General features: G+C 35.1%; 2 protein-coding genes across 5 annotated transcripts in view; one reads left to right on the forward strand and one right to left on the reverse strand.

The window, feature by feature from the left end:
- The window catches only part of PIGF (phosphatidylinositol glycan anchor biosynthesis class F), a 79,408-nt gene extending 65,563 nt beyond the window's left edge, over nt 1-13,845 (forward strand). For all 4 annotated transcript variants that reach the window (XM_007476866.3, XM_016422915.2, XM_007476865.3 and 1 more), the window contains one exon: nt 13,502-13,845. In XM_007476866.3, coding sequence (XP_007476928.1) covers nt 13,502-13,615 — 114 coding nt within the window. In that variant the 3' untranslated portion in view covers nt 13,616-13,845. The remainder of the gene's footprint in view (nt 1-13,501) is intronic.
- Nucleotides 10,699-20,920, reverse strand: part of RHOQ (ras homolog family member Q) — a 44,077-nt gene continuing 33,855 nt past the window's right edge. Inside the window, exons 3-5 of the mRNA XM_001375576.4 lie at nt 15,698-15,862; nt 14,859-14,954; nt 10,699-14,196 (exon numbers count right to left, since the gene is read on the reverse strand). Of these exons, the coding sequence (XP_001375613.1) occupies nt 14,041-14,196; nt 14,859-14,954; nt 15,698-15,862 (417 nt within the window). The 3' untranslated portion in view covers nt 10,699-14,040. The remainder of the gene's footprint in view (nt 14,197-14,858; nt 14,955-15,697; nt 15,863-20,920) is intronic.

The following is a 20,920-nucleotide window of genomic DNA, read 5'->3' on the forward strand; positions in this document are numbered from 1 at the left end:
GGCCCAGTGGATAGTGTTGGATTCAGAGTCAGGAAGACTTGAGTTCAGATTCTGATATGAGCAGGGTGACCTTGGGCAAGTCATTCTCTCAGCCTCAGTTTCTTCACTGGTAAATCAGTAGTAAGGTAGCATCTATATCTCACATAGTTGTTAGGTTCAAATGAGATAACATGTAAAATGCTTTCTGAGCCTTAAAAACTCTTTATAAATGCTAGCAAAATAAATATTATTGTCTCCATTTTCAGTCACTTTTATTTGTAGGAAATCCTTCTTTTTTTCCCACATAGGACCTCTGATTTCATTGGTAAGGAGAACTCTCAATGAGGAAATAACCACCAATGAAGATTAGCCCTTGCTTTACAGATTAGACAATAATTGGAGTGTATGCAAGACAAGTGACTTGCTTAGTTTCAGTTAACAGCAGTTAATATTTGTTAAGCATGAACTTTTTCCAAAAGAAAAAATAGTAACATTTAAGTGCCAGGTAATATAAAATTTTTATGTAAATCAAAATCAGGATTCTAACATCTAGACATACTACTAAACATTTATGTTGACTCTCCATTTAATGAATTTGGTTTCTGATTTATTTTTTCGGTAAAATGTTTTCCTGTACATAGCTGTTTTTCTGGTTTAAATATCTTATACTAAGCCAAATTCTGTCTTTTATTAGATAAATGTAGTAGAAAGCTAAATAGTGCATGAACTCAGTGGTGATTTATCAACAACTCATGTTGATAAAACTAACAGTTCTGTTTTGGTGTAGCCATGTCTACTAACATCGTCTGTCTTATTCCAGTTGATTAAGGTCTTGGGCTGGATCCCTGTAAGGTTAATTTAATTTTACTCTCTGTCTCGTGACTGAAGTCTGGCTACTTTACTTCTTATTTACCTAATCAGCATGTGCCATATTTATACCCATTGTTATACATTTATCAAATGATTTCTATATACTGAGTTCCTGAATGTTATTAGAGAAACTTTGTCCATGAGTGAATGTATATAGATCATTGTCTCCAGAGCCTAGCCAGCCGAGTGCCTGAGACCCATTAGCTTAATAAATGTTTGTAAAATGTAATCTAGTTCCACTACCAGAGAAAGATAAGCTTGACCAATACTTTTACCTTGGTATACCATGTTCCTGTGTTCAGAAAGCTGCCAGCTAGAAGGGACATCTCTCTGAATAGTGGGAGGACATTAACATTCAGAACCAGCTGAGACTTTGTCAGAATTTAAAAGAAGGCCATTTGGAATGCAAATGCAAATAATGCAAAGTTACTGGTATCTGCAATGGACACAATCTACAAATAAAATAGTGACACATGTTAGAAAGTACATTGTGAATCCTCAAAGCTTTAGGAATTTCCTTTTGATTATCCTGTGACCCTATGGATAAATTAGACAAGTAGATCTACTTAGGCCTCATCTTACTCATTTGAAGGCAGTGATTTTCAGTATCCTCAGTGCTTTGATTTACATATTATAGGCCATTTCCCTATATAAGACATAACATTAATGAGAGCCATCTGGAAATAACAATAATTTTCCTCATCTTTGAGTGTGAAAAATATACACTAATTATAAGAACTTTTAATTTTTATTTAGGCTTTTAATGTAAACAGTCTAACTTTATTACTAGCTTAATATGTGTAAATTTTCATCTTTAGTGAAGCTAACTCATGTCTATTAATGGCTGATTTCAAAAACAGTATTTGTGTTTCTGCCACTTTTATAATATGGAAATAAACAATAAGAGCAGGGTGTTGGGAATCTGGCTTCACCTGCATGTTTGTTATTGGCCAATTGTCTAATTCTCAGTGCAGTATTGCTGAACTCCTGAGAGTTCTTTCTCTTTGGTTTTTATTCCCAGGATATATGGTGTAAAGAATAATATTTATTAAATGTGCTTGCATGTAAAGGAAAAGTGACAATCCTTCAGGTGTTTTTTAGATCATAGGCAGAGCATTATTTTAAAATCTATTACAATGGAAGCTACCCATTCATTTTACCTTAATTCTGTCATAATTCTGATTTCTATTACCATATAGAGACACAAACATACTGAATATTTGTAAACTGGGGATCATAGTATGTTTTCATTTTTAAGTATAATTTTTTCAAATTAAAATGTGCCATATGTACATCTTTTAAAAATACAGGAAATACAATGGGAGATGCAAGAAACTTGAAAACATACTAAAGAATATTTTAAAAATTTGAGTACCAAAGAGCCAACACATTTTACCTGTCTTTCCCCTAATCATTTCACCCAGAGGTTATTCGTAAGCTGGCATATTCAGCTTAATGATGAAATATATTCAAAAAGTAAAAAAATGTTTTAAATTTTAATTTTTATTTAGACTTTGAAAAATCTAAATTTAAAAAAGTAATTACAAGTTTTAAAAATCTATAAGGCTGTGAACTGGAGACCTAGAGTACATGATAAAGTTCCTAATTGTCAGTAACCACCACCTACATTATATTCAAAGATTAATTTTTTAAATCTTAAAGCATAAAATACATTTTAGTTCAAAAATTTTAAAAATAATGTTAAATTGGGCAAAAGACTTTATAAGATTTTAAGTACTTGTTATGGTACATTAATGTTATTTTCTGCATACTGGAAATGATTCCATTTTCTGGGCTGCTGATTGTATATGCCCATAGATGATTTTAATTCTTACTTTAATGCTTACTTTGAATTATATTATTTATGAATTTATTAGATTAGTGTGATTTTAGAATGTACACAAAGATAATTTCTTGAAAATTAAAAAAATTAGCAATAATTTTGACTTATGTTAAAAGTAAAGATGCCTGCAAAGTTTATATCTGTTATAGAACATATGTATTTTATCATTACTATGATTAAAATTCTGAAGTCCATTTTTTTATCTTTTTCACTTTATGATTAAATTCCTTTTTTTTATTCAATTGAATTTATTTCTAGGTATATCAGCCCTTCCCTCCATTCCTTGTATCATAGAAGGTATCATTTGACAAAAAGATACATACATATATATATATATATATATATATATCGATGGGTCTTTTGTGTTTCTTCTTTTTCAGATCATTCTTTGGAGGTGGACATTGATAAATTATTCTTCAAATTCAGTTCTATAGGTGTATATAATTTTCTCATGGTTAACTCATTTCAGGCTATATTACTTCATGTAGATCTTTAAAAAATTTAAAGAAATTAACCTTTTTGTTTCTATAGCACAGTAATATTCCATCACTATCATATCACAATTGTCCCAGCCATTCCCCAATTGATGGACATCCCCATAATTTCTAGTTCTTTGCCACCATGAAGAGAACTGCTATAAATATCTTGGAATTTATAGTAAGTTCAATAAGGGGTAAATTTAAGGTTGAGACTGAATATATTTTAGTTGGTTGCCAGGGATTTAAATTCTAAATCCCAATGAAATACTCAAGTCAGAATGGAATTTTATGGTGGTTTATTTACAATAGAAGGAAGAAATTAAGAATGGGGTAAGAGGGAAGGGAATTGAACTGCTCCAGCCCAGTCTGAGGCAGGCAGGAGTTCAGAGGCCTCAGCCAAGGAGGCTTTCTAGAAAGCCAAGGGAAAGGGGAGTCAGCCTTATCACTCACCACATGACCATCTAAAAGGAAAGCAGTGTTAAGGTCCCTCTCACAGGAAGTGATGCCAAATATACTTCCTGTGTCTTGTATGTACCAATGGTGGCTTAAACTTGGCTTAGGACAGCCCCCGGGGGCCAGTCAGTTGTTTCTGATTTGTCACTTGCTAGCACACGCGGGTCATAGGCCTTCCTCCCCCCCACTTAATCCTTAAGTGGGGTTGTATGCCTTCTTGGTTGCTAGAATTCTAAAGACTTATGCAAGGTGGAGTAAAACGAAAATTCACAGTTCTTTTCCCTTTTCCCTTGTCTCTTTGGGAAACAGACCTTCTAAGGGTGTGTGTGTGTGTGTGTGTGTGTGTGTGTGTGTGTGTGTAGTTTTATAATTCTCTGGGCATGTGTGTGTGTGTGTGTGTGTGTGTGTGTGTGTGTGTGTGTGTGTGTGTGTAGTTTTATAATTCTCTGGGCATAATTCCAAATTCCACAGTTCTACCTACAGTGTATTAGTGTCCCTATTTTTCTATGTCCCTCATTTTGTATTTTTATCATTTTAGCAAATCTAATAGTTATGATATCTCAGAATTGTTTTGATTTGTATTTCTTTCATCAGTAGTGATTTAGAGCATTTTTTCATATACCTCTAAATGGCTTTGATTTCTTCATCATCCCAAAATTGTTTATATCTTTTGCCCATGTATAGTTGGAATATGACTCTTATTCTTATAAATTTGAAAAAATCTCTCAATTTATTTTAGATGGGATCTCTATCTGATAAACTGCCTATAAAATTTTTTCACTAATTTTATGCTTTCCTTCTAATCTCAGCTATAATTTTTCATTTATACAATAATTTTTCAATTTAATGTACTCTAAATTATCCACTTTATATCTCACAATGCTCTCCATCTCTTTTACTCATAAATTCTTCTCCTATCCATAAATCTGAAATCTTCTTCTCATTTGCTTATGATAACTAGGCCATTTATTCATTTTGATCTTATCTTGGCAAATTCTGTAAGATATTGGCTTATATATATCTAGTCTCTGTTAAACTACTTTGCAGTAGCCCCAGCAATTTTTACCACCTAGAAGTTCTTTATCCCCAAAACTTGAATCTATACTTTTGTCAAATACAAGGTTACTATAATTGTTTATTACTGTTTGCTGTATGCCCTGTTCCACTGTTCTGCCTTTATATTTCTTAGCCAATACCAGAGTTGTGATTATTATTGCATTATATAGTTTAATATCTGGTACTGCTAGACCTCCTTCCTTTACATTAAAAAATTAATTCATTTGATATTTTTTATCTTTTGTTTTTCCAAATAAGTTTTGCTATTATTTTTCTTAGCTTGATAAAATAATTTTTTGGCAATTTAATTGAGATGGCATTGAATAGATTAGGTAGGATTGTTATTTTAATTGTCACCTATGAACAATGAACATTTCTTCAATTATTTAAATATTACTTTATTTGTATAAAAATAATTTAATAATTCTGTTCATGTAGGGATTTGTGTGACAGGTATATATTTCCAGGTATTTTATTGTCTGTAGTTGTTTTCAATGAGAGATCTCTTTCTGTTGCTTCTTGTAAGATCCTGTTATTGACATATAAATGTGCCTATGATTTATATAGATTTATTTTATATCTTGCTACTTGGCTAAAGTTATTCATAGTTTTGATTAACTTTTTGTTTTAATATCTAGGATTTTCCACATATACTTTCATGTCATCTGCAAAAACATAGCTCTTTTACACACTCTTAGCCCATTCTGATTCCTTCCTTTTCTTTTTCTTATTGCTATTGCTAGCATTTCTAATACTATATTAAATATTGATAACAATTGGCATCCTTATTTCACTCCTGATCTTATTCTTCTTCTTCCTTTTTAAAAATAATAGTTGCTGATGGTTTTAGGTACATGCTTTTTTTTACCATTTTAAGGAAAAAATTCATTTATATCTGTGCTTTCCAGTATTTTTATTGAGTATGGGAATGTTCTTAAGTGCTTTTATTTATGAGAGAAAAATCAGTTTTGAATGTTGGCATAAGCTAGGTACTTTGAGAACCACGTAGCATTCTCATGTGTTTTGATGAATTCTTTATTTTAAAAAAAAACACAAGTAACTTTTTATTTAAATGAAGAAAACAAATACAGGACTTTTTTCTTATAGAAAAATAGGGGGAAAGGTTATATAATACTTCTTGGAATAAACAAGTTTCCCCATAATTTCACATGATGTAGTTAACTATCCTTTTTGTAGGGGTATCTTTGAATCTGCTTGTAACAATACTAGATGTTAACATTTCTTCTAGAATTCATTAGGCCAGTAGGATTACTTTTTATTCATTTAACCCTTACTTTCCATCTTGGGATCAATACTATGTATTAGTTCCAAGGCAGAAGAATGGTAAGGGCTGGGCAATGGGAGTCAAGTGACTTGCCCAGGGTCACACAGCTAGGAAGTATCTGAATTCAGATTTGAACCCAAGACCTCCCATCTCTGGGCCTGGCTTTTAATCCACTGAGGCACCCAGATGCCCCAAAAGTTTTCCTCTTGATTGAAGAGGTGTGCCTTTTTTTTAGTGATTTAAAAAATAATTCTTGGGACCCCAACTGCCTTCTCCAAATTATTTAAGTTAATGCAAATTATCAGCTAACTATTGAATTATGTTCAGTTCAGAATTTATTAAATACCTCTATAAAATTTGAATATTTGTGGTACAACAAAGTTACATCTTTTATACCAAGACATCAATTATTGTGTAAGTATGAATTTGCCAAAACTTATTTCCTCTGTTATTTAGAGCCAGTGAAATGGAATAGCTGGGCCTTGAGCCAGCAACACCCGAATTCAAATCCAGCCTAAGCTAATGACTAACCATGTAACTCTATGCAAGTCACTTAACCCTTGTTTGCTTCAGTTTCCTCAACTTTTAAGTGGAGATAACAGTACCTACCTTGAAGGGTTGTAGTGAGGAGCCAGTAAGATATCTGTTAAGTGCACAAACAGTCCCTAACATGTAATATGCATTATATAAAGATTTATTCCCTTTTTCATCCTTTCTTCTGTTTAGTCTTCTGTACCTCTTTACTTCACTCCTGTTATTAATGTAATAAATCTATACAACCTTTTTGTAAGATTAAAGACACCAAGAAGAAAAAAAATACAGCAAAATGGGGAAAATGATATGAAAGACATATTGTACAACTAAGGAAGGACTCATAGGAACGAGGAACATACAGAAATAAATATGTGTGTGTGCATGTGTCTAGGCAGCTGGGTTGATCAGTGGGTTGAGAGCTGGGCCCAGAGATGGAAGATCCTGGGTTCAAATCTGGCTTCAGATACTTCCTAGCTATGTGACCCTGAGAAAGTCACTTAACTGGCTAGACTTTACCATTCTTCTGCCTTAGAACTAACACACAGTATTAATTCTAAGGTGGAAGGTAAGGGTTAACAGAAAAAGAAATATATATTTAAATATATATACCCACATGTATACACATACAATTTTTTTTAAAAAGATTGTTTTTATACAGAATTTTACTCTAGCATTCTGTCTAAGAGAACAAAATAATGTACTTAGCCAGCTCAGGTTGCCACTGCAGTTTTATTTGATAGAATGCAAATTCCTAAAGAATAGGGATTGCTTCTCTCTCACTCCCTTTTTTTTTTTTTGTATTTGTATTATCCCTAGCACCCAGCATAGTGGTTGGCAGGTAGTAGACTCTTAATAAATGCTTGTTAATTGATTAATCATCTTGTGCCTGGGAGTCAGTTATAGCAAAGCAGAGCTAAACTCACCTTTCTATAAAGGAAATTTTAGTGTAGCAAAGGATTTTGGAAATCATCTAGTTCACCTTTATTTCATAGATGAGGGAATATCACTCGTACAGATAGTAATAGAGGTAGGGTTGGAATCTAGGTTCTGACTTCAAATCCTCTTTCCACTAAGACACGATGTCAAATGCAATATTATCATTAAGTGACTTGCTCAAAAGTCATACAACTATATCTTTTGGCTACAAATCCATCTCTCTTTGCATTATGCCACGGTGCCTCTTGAGCAAAAAGACTCTTCTTTGTAGGTCTGTCTTTTATTTTGTATCTGGCTTGTATACATCTGCCTATATATGTATGACTTTTTGGATCAAATGTAAGCTTATTGAGTGCAGCAGTTGTTTCACTTTTGTTTTTGTGTCTTCTGTGCCTGGCACACAGTAGGCAAGTAATGCTTGTTGTTTATTGTATCATGTTAAATTGAGATTCTTTAGGATTGAAAAAAAGGTCATCTTTGTGTAAAATATCGTCATTGCTATCAAAACCATGGATATAAGTGATTAAGTAGAGATAACATTTGAAGAAAAGATGCTCTTCATCATATTGGCATGTCTTAGTTTTTAATGGCGAGCATTAATGGAAGTCTTGAGGGGGAGGTAGCCAGTAATAGCAACCTTTCACAAAGGTGAGAGCTTATGGCAATTTTGCTTTTGTCATTGATCCCCTTTGCTCCACCTGGACTGCCTTTTACTGTTCCTTGTTTTAAGTCAAATTCTAATACAAAAAAGACTTGCAATGAAGTCTTACTTAACAAGTGTAACCCCATAATCTAGGCAGGCCCATTTACTTCAAACAATATTCAATTTAATAAAATCATAATGTGACAGAAAAAAATATAACCTATTCAGTTGGAATATGTTCTCTTTCAAGAAAGTAAAATAAGACTAAGCAATCATAATATATTACATGGCCTGGCCTGGGATGGCTTTAGGACATGTACCAGAAGTTAGGCATTCATATTCCTCTATATTAGTAGTTTCAGTTGCTGGTGGCGAGAAGGCAACTGTCTTTTTAGATGTATGTAAAATAATTTTAAAAAGCAATATTTCTGAATCATAGTTAATAGTTCTAAACAAGTCACTTAAAAATTAGTTTTATGTTTTTTGGTACTTGACCACAAGTTGGAAAAAATTTCAGCTATTTATAGATAATGCTCAGGAGCACAGTACTGAAATTAGATAGGGATTTATGGAGAGTAGATTCATTTTCCCAAGTTGGAATTTGAGCTGGGCTGCTAAAGAGATCTACCAATCCTTTGAAAATATTTTTGGATTTTAATAGACTACAAATGGTCTGAAGTTGTTGACTACAAATGGTTTCAACTTGCTTTGACCATAGTAAGTAGACAAAAGGAAAAGTGAAAATAAAAGGAATAAAGAAGACCAATTCAAGTTACAAATTCTCCTAACTTATTACCAAAAAAGCTATCTTTGAGTTTTAAATATAGACTAATATACAGGATAAGAAGCTGAATTAATGTTTTACATACATCCTCAACTCTAGGTATTCACTTTATTTGTAATCCGGAAGTTAATATGGAACCAAAAAAATCAATGATCACTTAGGAAAAAAACAGGACTATTATTTTGTATTTAAATTTAATAATGGGATGGCACATATAAGCAATATTTTGAAATAAATATTACTAAAATACTCTTATGATAAAATTTATTCAGGCACTACTAATCTGGAATATTTGAAAGCTTAACCTAGTCTGGGCTGAGGTTCCTTTGCTATAAAAGATAATGCACTAAGCAGAAAGTAAAACAGTTTCAGAGAGGAAAAAAAAATTTAAGGACTTCAGCACAGTTTATGCAAAAAGTACTAATTATAAGTTTATTATTCATTAAGAATAATAATAAACAACAAGAGAACAATTTAAGTTATTTGGATTTACTTCCTGCATTTGTATAATCAAACTTAATAATAATTCCTTTGAAAATGTAATTTTAGACTTGGTCTTCCAAGTTAGTTAATATTTCTATAAAATGATTTTATTTTGTTATCAAGGAATTGCTTTATTGTATTTTAAAAAATATCCTCAAGCATTGAAATTTTACTGAAAGGCCATTTCCAATGACCTCCTAATACTAACAAAAAAACCCAAATCTTTGGTTGAGTTAAAGTAGCAGTAACTATAAGAAAATGCTCATTTTTAAAGCTCTGGATTGGGGACAAATTACCCCAAACTCATCAAGGTCAAGAGTACAACCTAAGGCACCTCAGAATCACAGATGACATTAGCATCGTTGCTAAAGCTCTAAAGACCAATGATGAATGTTTTGTCTTTGGAATGTCAAGATGAAAGCCTGGTGGTCTGAAAAATACTTATTTGTGAACCAAAGTAAAATTAAAAATCTTTAGAATTTTAGAGTTGGAAGGGGCTCATTTTACAAGTGAGGAAAATAAAACAACTTGACAGAGTTGTAACTAGAATTCGGATCACCTGTCCCCCACTCCCCAGCCAGGAGCGGGTGCATGTATTTGAGTTTGCAAAATGTTTGTGTAAAATCTGGCAATTGGTTCCAGCCCAGGGGAACTATGCAGTATGAATTCAAATAATGCGACTACTTCACTGACTTGTTCACACTGATTGAAACCTGTCTTTATAGAAGCCAAGCTTTGAAGTATATCTGCTGCTGATAGGCTTGGGTATTCTAAAGGAGCCCAGCTAGATATCTGAAGTTCACACTATTTAAAAAATTTGTTCAGGGTTATGATCTAAAAGCAACAAACCACCAAATCTAATTGAAAATGGCAAATGGTCATTCTTCTTGTTCTAGATGATAGGTTCCTTAGAGATTAGAGCTAGACCATAGAGATCATCTCTTCAGACTCCTTACTTATACAGGTGAGGAAATTAATGTTCAGAGAGGCTGTGGGATTTGCCTATGGTTACACAGGTAAATATGTAGAAATAGCCAAGATTCTGCCACAGGCCTTCTGATTCCAAAGTCATCATCTCCAATTAGTTATGAATAACAACTTAGATGATACAAAAATTACTTTTTTTTCCTGGTAAAATAATCCTATAAAGTGGTACAATGAAAAAGATCCTTGAATCACCTAGGCTCAAGACCCAGTTCTCATACCTGTTCCTCATGTGAATGTTGAGAGGTCTGATCTTATTTTAGGAATCGCTTAACCCATCTGAGCATTGTTTTCCTCATTTGTAAAATGGAGAGAATATACTCTGCTTCACAGGCTATTTGTAAGGAAAACACTTTATAAACTGAGAAGCATGATGTAAACATTTATTATTCTGCAGAAGCCTTTGTATTAAAAAAAACATTTCCTATAGTCTTAACATACAGTTGAAGCCATTGTATTATGATGTAATGACTGACAGCACATTTAAGTACTGAAATATTTCTCAAGTGGAACAATCTTATGTTCCATTACCTAGAAATATGCAGTTTAATCATGGTAACTAATCAGCTTATGCCTAGAACCTTATAGAAATTAGACTGAATATAATAGAAATCATGGTTTGGGCTATAAAAACTAGATGTTCTACAATCCTCATAGCCACTTGAATTGGATACATTATCTTGACTCTGAAATGTGGAAATGGAGAATTAACATTTTACAGTCAAGTAAAAAAATGGTGGTGTAGGGTACTCTGAGGTTAAAATTATCTGCCTGATTTCTATGTTTATATAAGAGTTGGAGACAGGTGATTTGAGGATGTACTATATATTTAGACATAGTAATGAGGGTATGTAGTGGCATATATATTTAATAAATACTTGATAAGAATGAAAATTTGCCTTAGTTTCTGACTACTCTCAGGATAATTGAACCTTGTTTGAACGATTACATGAGTGTTGTTATTTAGTACTAGGCCAGCTTGTCTTGGACTTCTAGCAAAGGGGTTCCTTTACCAAAAGGATTATGCTGTAAAAACTAAGTATTACTTTAAAGTCATACCATGCTATGCATGTCAAAGACTAGAAATTCCAGTATAATAAAATATATACTCACAGATGAATATATTTAAAATAAAACAAACAAAAAAAGACCAACCAATCCTTTTCCTTAAGATTGCACAACCTGTACCAAGAAAATGGGAGAGGTACTACAGGACTGAAGAAAGGCAAATGCCCTCATTTTTCAAAATTGTGAAGAAAATGTTCTCTGCCAACTATGAGCCAGTGAACTTTTGACATCAGTTCCTGGGAAAATCTCAGAAAGTGGAGAACTTATACAAAAAGAATAGAGTGATGGAAGAGCCACATGACTAGGATGTTCAGAGTTAGTTAGTGCATTTTGATTTTGGGTGTGATTCCTACAGTGGTAGAACAGGGCAAATGAGGTACAATTTACTAAAATATTTGTTTAAAAATATTTGCTGTCATGTTGTTCTTGTGGGGGGATTGAAATGGGGGGAAAATAATAAGCTAGCTATTATGTTTAGCTGAATTTGGAATGAGTTGAATGGTTGGGTAGTCCAAATAGTAATTTTTAATGGTTTGGTGTCAGCTTAAGACCCCAAATGGAGAAGTCTTAGAATCATCTGTGCTTGGTCTTGTGCTGTTTGATGTTTTTATCAGTGACTAGGATAGGGGCATGGATGATGTGCTTTTTAAATATGTCAATGACTCAGAATTATGAGGGATGTACTGGATGAAAGGATTCAAAAGATCTTAATGGTTTGGCATATTGGGCCAAATCTAAGAAGATGAAAGTTAATAGAGATAGATTCACACCTGAGTTAGGCAGAATCAGAAAGCAAACCAAACCGTGTGTGGAAATATCAACTTCAATTATGGGCACCACAAATTAGGGCAGAAGTTGCAGAGAAAAAAATTTTGGCCTAAAGAGCTAAAAAGGGGAAATGGGAATTGAGCTCTCTGAACAAAAACTAGGGAGCATATTGTGGAGAGGATCCTTTTTCACATGTGGTTTGGACTGACAACCTCTTGAAACGCCTTCCAGCTTTGAAATTCTGTGATCCAATGGGCAAATAAAATCAACATTCCTTATTCCTTCCCTGTAATGCATTAATCTTAAGGCTCAAGAAACTGATTAAGAGGCTAGAGTTAAAAGAAGAGTGGGAGGTGGGAGTCAAGATCTGGTTTCAAATTCCGGTTCTACCACTTAGAACTTATATAATCTTGGGCAAGTCCCTTCACCTCTATGAACCCCAAATTTTCCTATCCATAAAAATGAGGGAGGTAGTTGATCTATAATCAAGAGTTCTTAACCTAATGACCATGAACTTGTTTTTTAAAATATTTTGATAACTTTATTTCAAAATTTGGTTTCCTTTTTGAAATCCTTTGTGTTTTAGTTTATGCATTTAAAAACATTCTGAGATGGTTCCATGAAACAAACAAAGTTAAGAACCCCTGGTTTGGATGATCACTAAGTCCATTCTAGCTCTGTGTGTTTATTATCCTATCAAGTCTGAAATGAAACCTATAGGACATTCAATCCTAGTTCTTGGGCGGGGGGGGGGGGGGTGTGGTGGAATGGGGGAAGAGGAGGAGGGGAGGTGTCCCAAAAGGACTTCTTTTGACACTATCTGCTCTGTGATCAATTTCATGTAACATGTTTGGATTTCTAGTTCTCTTCCCCTGTTTTATACAGTTCAAAGGTTTTTCTGTGTTTGGTGACCATATATTTTTTCTTATTCGTCCAGTGTACACATCCACAGCAACAGGGCAAGAAAAAAAATTTTTTTTTTTATAAAAATTAACTGCTTTGGAGATCTTAATTGAGCCCAAAATATACAGCAGAATGGGAGGATATTTAATAAATCTGACCCAAAACTCAAGTTTTAGCATGTTTTTTATCATGCAAGTTTTGGGAAGATCAAACTAAATCTATAGTTGGCAGATGCCCAGATACATTTTAATGCACATCAACTAAAAACTATACAGCATTTAGTGTTCATGATAAATGCAGATACAATCTTATTACAGTTTTGGCATTCATTAGGAAAGCATGTTAAGCTTTAAAATAGAAATGTTTAGATTACACAGAACTTGTGCTCAAGTACAAAACATTCTCCCTCTTGTCTTCCACACTCTTTCCTTAGGTCTGGCCCATCTCTTGTACGCTGGGAGCCACCTTTGGTTACATGGCTGGTCTTCTCATCTCTCCTGTATGGATTTACAGGAACAGGAAGCAGCTCACATACAAGAGCAGATAAGTGGAGCAAAAAGAGAAGGTGTTTCTTTGTGCAGATTCCATAAAGACTGTGCAGAAATTTATGTGGTCAAAGCAGAAGATTCAAACCTTCTGAAGTATTACTACAGAGCCAAGCAATTCCATTTACAGCATTTTTTTATGCAGTTGCAAGATGGTGTGGTTGTAGCTTTTTAAACTATGAAACCCCTGAGAGATTGTACCTTCTAGCTGAAATAAAGTATTTGTAACAGATTGTGGCTTCAGATGCTGTTTTCTGCTTCCTGGCCTGTGGATGGCTATTCTTAATGAACTTCACATATTTCTGAAGGCAGTTACTTTCTTGACCTCAGCTCCTAAACTTCTTTACCTGCAAGAGGTCTATTTATCTGTACCATTTCTTATAGTGAGAAAGAAATACATGGTATTCCTGGCCAGTGGACCCCTGTCTCACGTGATCAAACAACAGTTTATGCATCTTGATCCTATTCTTTTTTTCACTGTGTGTTTCTTTGGAGTTAAAATGGCTATGATAGCTTCATCAAAAACCGTCTTCAGGCCCTTCTGTGTTAAAGCTGAGCACTCCACATAGCAGCATGCTCCTATCTGTGGGGGGAAAAGGGCAATAATTATGCAGTTTCGAGTATTCTAAAGCAAACTATTGTGGGTTTTTTGCTTAAAAAATGTTTTATTTCTGACTTCTGATAAGAATTTTTTGATATCTGAAAGACACCCTATTTACATTTAATTTCTAGCTATTACAAAGGATAATATACATTTTATGTGAAGCCAGAACCAATGTATTCTATTTTCTTTTAGTTCTTAACCCAGAGGCTAAGAATTCTAATAGAAAAGTCTTATATGTGCCACTATTATTTTCTCAAGTGACTGACTGATGCTTATTGCCATCATGATTAATGCTATAAGAAGTTTGAGAAAAATCACAGGTGAACATTATTTCTAAACCATGCTGCAAGATTGACAATTTTCTTTGAAAAATCACTGAAATCTTGTGGCTGCTCCACTAACTAGATGCTAAGTTTCTTTCCCCTTTAAAAGGTTATTTGTCTAAATAGGGGCCAAGAAAGGCTTTGAGCATTTTAATTTCCTCTATATTTCTGCCCATATTTCTGGCTTCTTAAGTTTAATTTTTAGAAGAAACTATAGGCAAATATTCATAAGTTCATCTCTGACATTTATTTTTACTTTATACATCTTAATAAGATTAGGTTTACTTGAAACAGGATAACTAAGAATGATCCATTTACCTCTTTTGCTAGTTTCTGTCCTTGCTCCACACATACAGGTTTTTCTTTCATATCATTAAGTCTTGCTAAAGTCTTGGGGTCATCTCGAAGATCAATCTAAAAAAGACCAAAAAATGTGCCAAAATTACAAGTCTTGTAAAGATTAAATAAAATATTTAGTTCCAATTATTTCCCATGTTCCTAAAGAAAATGGAGAAAAAAGGATGAGGCTTTTGCCCCCTCAAACTACTATGGTTGCTCCTTTCAGCATTATTTAATTCAAACTGACTAGAATTTAGCTCTAATCCAGTTTGAATTACTTGTTAAACCTCAAGGCTATCAGTGACCCAGCCAATACCTCCAACCCAACTACAGCAGTTACCAGTAATCTTTTTTTCTTGGATAGAAATTCATTTCAGATATGTTTTGTTTACACAGAGGGCACTATTAGTAGGGAGATATAGAACTATTTTTATTTAAATATGATTACATATAGTATAACTAGGTAATCATATATAAATGTGTTTGAAGGCAGAATGGAAGAAATGCTATAAGAAAGGCACAGAGTTCTGGAGGAACATAGAGGGAATTGTTTCTGGTGAAATCAGAGGCATGATTGCACTTTGAATTAGGTGGGAATTCAGCATGTTAAGATAGGAAGGTGGGACAACTGTTCATCAAAAACACTGACTGGTTAAGTTGGGCTCTAGGGGTAGGAAGGGATGAGGATAGAGCGTTTTAATCTAGGCACTGGGGTGTCCTTGGTTTCTGAGCAAGCAACATGATCAAACCTCTGTCAGATGGTTTCCCAGGCAAAAGGAGAAAGACTAGAAAAGGAAGAGGCTCATTATCAGACATACCTGGGTTCCAATTAATAAGAAGGGTACATTCGGTGCATATTCCTTTAATTCTGGTACCCACTCCTCCTTCACATTTTGAAAGGAGGCTGGGTTTACGACAGAAAAACATATAAGGAAGACGTCAGTCATAGGATAAGATAAAGGTCTCAGGCGATCATAGTCTTCCTGAGGAAAGAGGAAAACATTTTGTTGCATTTTGAAGTAAATATTCAGGAACAACAGTCGAATGGAATATGTGTAAATGACTCCTTATACCACTTTAATTCTATTTTTTACATGTCATTTGTTTAAAATTGCTGTTCGGTTGTTTTTAGTCGTGTCTGACTCTTTTTGTGACACATGACTCCATTTGAGGTTTTCTTGGCAAGGATACAGCAGTGGTTTGCCATTTCCTTTCCCAGCTCATTTTACAGCTGAGGAAACTGAGGCAAACAGGGGTCAGTAGCTTGCCCAGGGTCACACAGCTAGTGTCTGAGGTCTGTTCTGAACTCAGATCTTCCTAACTCCGTATCTGGCATTTCGCCACCTCACTGATATTTTGTTAAAATATTTTTACTTTATTGTAGTTAAACATGGAGGAAGAGGTAAGGTGAGGAGAGACAATAATGATATATCATTAACAACAAACAATAGTGGAAAATAATGGCTACTAAAAGCCATTACATTCAAGCTTAATTTGGATTTTCTAGCTCAAGGTTCTCTTCACTTGTTTAGCCTGATCCCTTCAGTACACAAGGATGCTTATCTTTTTTTTTTTTAAACCCTAACCTTCCGTCTTGGAGTTAATATTGTGTATTGGCTCCAAGGCAGAAGAGTGGTAAGGGCTAGGCAATGGGGGTCAAGTGACTTGCCCAGGGTCACACAGTTGGGAAGTGTCTGAGGCCAGATTTGAACCTAGGACCTCCCATCTCTAGGCCTGGCTCTCAATCCACTGAGCTACTTGCTGCCCCCACTAGGATGCTTATCTTAAAAAAAAAGGATTATTGGGGTAGCTGGGTGATGCAGCCTATAGAGTGCTGGGCTCAGAATCAGGAAGACTCACCTTTATGAGTTCAAATCCAACCTCAGATACTTAATTAGTTGTGTGACATTGGGCAAATCTCTGAACTCTACCTTGGTTCCTCATTTGTAAAATGAGCTGGAGAAGGATGGCAAATTATTCCAGTATCTTTGCCAAGAAACCCCCCAATGTGGTCAATGGAGTTAGACACAACTAAAAATAAGAATAAAACAAAATGATTATCTTAAAAAAAAAACTTCATTAAAATAAAAATAAATCTTTTCTAGACCTATTATTTCATCAGTGCAGGGATGAAACTGTTGGGAACTACAGTCTTAGTGAATGGCTATGAGGACTCAGTCACAGAAGCACCTTGCTAAGTGCAGAGGCTTAGCCTGTCAGAGATTAATAGTCTACTGGCAGGAGAATCCCCATCAATGCCCTCATCTTACATGATTCTGTATATTTTTACATCCATTCTCCCGCTGGACTGCAGAGGACTGAGCTTTTTTGCAATTGTATGTGTTTCACAGTGGCCAGCCTTTTGTGAATGAGCCTCTCCACTGCTAGCTGGTCTAGTTCTAGGATGAAGACAGTCTGTCCCAAGTACTCTACTTTAAAGTTTTTCCTGGATCTGCAGGACCTGTCAATCAATAAAGCATTTAAAAAATACCTATTATGTACTGGACATGGGATATAAGTCCAAAAAGTTAAATAATCCCTATTTGGTAATTTCCATCTTTGCTGTAGTCTTCAAGAAATATTTTGTTAATGTAGTTCTGTATTAAAATTTTTATTTGTTGGGGGCAGCTAGGTGGCTCAGTGGATAGAACCAGGCCTGGAGGTCCTGGGTTCAAATATGCCCTCAGACCCCTCCTAGCTGTGTGACCCTGGACAAGTTACTTAACCCCAATTGCCTACCCCTTACTGCTCTTCTGCCTTAGAATCAATTAATTAAGGGTTAAAAAAGGGTTAAAAAAAACCCAAAAAACATATTTGTTGGTTCAGATTCTAGCTTTGTTAATTATTTGGTCTCAGTCAATACATTTCACTTATTTGCCTCAATTTCACTAAAATGACCCATAAAGTTCTTCCACACTAAAGCTAAAAAAGGACAGTGATTCCCGAGATGTGTTTGACTCTATGATCCTGTGGACCATACTGCCCATGGGCAAAGATACTGGAATGGTTTGTCATTGCCTTCTCCAGTGGATTAAAGAAAAGGAGGTTAAATGACTTGCCCAGAGTCCCACAGCTAGTGTCTGTGGCCACATTTGAACTCGAGTCTTCTTGACTCCAGGCCCAGTATTCTAGTCACGGAGCCATTTAGGCCGCCTCAAAAATTTTATAGTATTCAGAATAGTAATTATAAGTTCAGGTATGGTTTTATACTTCTGATTATACCACCCTCAATCCACTCTACTTAAATACATGCCATGATGATCATAATAATTTGTAATCTTAGTTTATAGTTTAGTGTAATTTGCTTAAATTCTCTAATTTGATCCCCACAACAAAAAACTAGCATTTATATATGGTTTATATATGCCTTATGGTTAACCAATCCCCTCACAACAACCCTGTGGAATAGGAACTATTATTGACCCTATGTTACAGACGGGGAACATGAAGCAGAGAAAGATGAAGTTACTTTCCCATGGTCATATTCTCGGGCTTCTTGCCTCAGAGCCCAACACCTTGATACCTCTAAATAAATAAATTGGGACTGAGAAAGGCAAAGTGTCTTAGAAAGGGGACTTACTGATCATCTATTCCAAACATGTGGTCTATTATATCTAATATTTGGTCTATTCTCGACCACTTATCTACAAGTGGTCATCCAGCTTTGAACTGAACACTTGCAGTGAGAAGAACCTCTTCCCTTCCCTGACAGTCAGTTTTACTTGTGTAGAGCTCTAATTAGCAAGTATTTCCTTACAAAAGCTGTAAGTTACAGCACGTACTGCCAGTCCCGATTGTTAGTTTATTTTGAGTAACTTTAAAAAGCCCTGAACTTCTTATGAGAGGGTTTACGTGTGTGGGGATAGTATTGGGTGGCAAGAGTTTAAAAAAACCCCATCAATAAAGTATTTTTTAAAAATCTGTTTCCATGATATGCTGGTAGCATTCTCTATTATTACATTACACAATCTGTCTCAGAAAATTTAGTCCTCACACTCGTCACTTGATGGTTGAGAAAAGGAACTTCGTCTCAGAGATCTAAGAATTTCAGCTATCTAATCTGGTTTCTGAGGGTTCTGGAGTGCTTTTCTAGCTCTGATTCCGTATACAAATATTCAACCATAGAGATATGCAGTTACGATTGTGTGTCTACATGTATACACATACACAGATCACAGCGGAGAAGAAAGGTGAGCTCCGTCCGTCTAGGGTTCCTTATAGATGTGCTATACCAATCTGGGCTAAATCTGAGAAGTGGGAATTCACACGTTCGCCCCTTCTGGGGTCTGCGTGAAACTTAATACCTCAATGGATCCCTGATCTCCAGCTAGGACAGATCACAACCCACCCAGATGTAACTGGTATGACCTCTCTATATCCTTCCAACATGAGTCACCTGACATCTAGGTCTGGTGATGTTCCACGAATACCAGTGCACTTCCCAGCCTTTCATTCCATGACCAGCCCACCATATTTTCCTGTCAAATGTTGCATATTACAGTTTATGCTGATTTTGTGCATAATTCGCTGTTGGTATTATGTTTCAGACTATTTACATGTACCATGCATCCCTCAATGGCTATTTCAGTGATAAAAGGTGGTGTTATCAGTGAAAAGAAAATGGAATTTGGAGTCGGGGACTTTGGTTCTGAACCCTGACTTTGTCAATTATGATGTGGCCAATTTGCCTCCGTTTCCTCACCTGTAAGAGGAGGTACTGAAACTCAATGGCCCCTAAAATTCTTTCCAGTCTAAAGCTAAAAGGAAAAACTCGGTGATTACACCACTAAGCCTAAAAGTTTTGTTTTTTTCCAGATCATCTGCTGTGTGGCCATGCCTCTCTCATAACTAAGGAATTTTTTTTTAACTCATCTACAAATAAGTCCGATCAAATATCACATAAAACTATGATTCACATTCACTCTTCGGATCCCAAATACAACGATCTCTCCTCTGTACTAGCTGGCTTTTCAACTTCACATTCATTCTCTATAGTAAGGAATGAGAGACTCTGATTCATGTGTGGATCATTAACTGTCACTAAATTAGGATACAATAATCATTTTAAAAACACTTAACATGCTAGTTCTCTCGATAATATGTTTTTGAATTCTGTCTTAACAAGGATGCTGATTAGGAAGATGCCAGTACAAATCCTTATATCACTGTGTATTTGTCAGGCACCTCTGTAATCAGAAGACTCTGCTGGTATTTGCTTACTGGGGAGACAAGGAGGGAGACGGAAATTCCAGTCTTAACCTCAAATTTAAGAATAGTGGAGGGTAGTCAAATCGGTTGCTTTTGAACAAAGCGATACACTGTTGCTGGGAGGGACCTCTAAGGAAACTTTAATCACAACAGGTATTGAATGCAAAGGCTACAGAATACATGTATTTAGGGTAGGAAAAAAAAAACAACCAAGGTCCAAGTCCCAACTACATCCTTGCTGTGGCTCAGCTGCCCCAAATGCATCACCAAGGAAATGTCATGAATAGGAAAATTCTTCTAAGATAGTGCTAAAGTAAAAATAATAATAGCACTTTTAAGGTCTGCAAAGCCCCTTAGAAGACCTCATCTGATCCTCCCAACAACCTTGGGAGGTGGATCCTGTTATTACCCCCCAGTTTCTAAGGCATTCTGAGGCAAGTGTTTGCTCAAGGTCGTACAGTTGAGTGTCTAAGGCTACATTTGAACTCAGGCCTTCCTGACTCCAAGTCTAGTACCCAATATTCTTTGCAACCTATATGTAAAAGTCAATCACTTTATTTAATGGCAGTATCATGGGCTGAAACTGAAAAAGATCACTTTTTGGAAGGCTTTTATGTCTTTAGATTTTGCTTTTGATGAAAGGAATATAGTTGTGTTCATGCTGTTTTGTTTTCTTGGCTTTTTGTTATATCCTTTCTGTTAAAAAAACAAAACAAAAAGCCTTTATGTCTTGGTAACAAGAAGGGCAGGGGCTAGATAAAACTTGAATTTTAGGGGTTAAATGACTTGTCAGGGTCATATAGTTAGGAGGTGTCCGCCCAGATTTTAACCCA

The sequence above is a fragment of the Monodelphis domestica genome, chromosome 1 (assembly GCF_027887165.1).
Source record: "Monodelphis domestica isolate mMonDom1 chromosome 1, mMonDom1.pri, whole genome shotgun sequence".
In the NCBI taxonomy this organism is placed as follows: Eukaryota; Metazoa; Chordata; class Mammalia; order Didelphimorphia; family Didelphidae; genus Monodelphis; species Monodelphis domestica.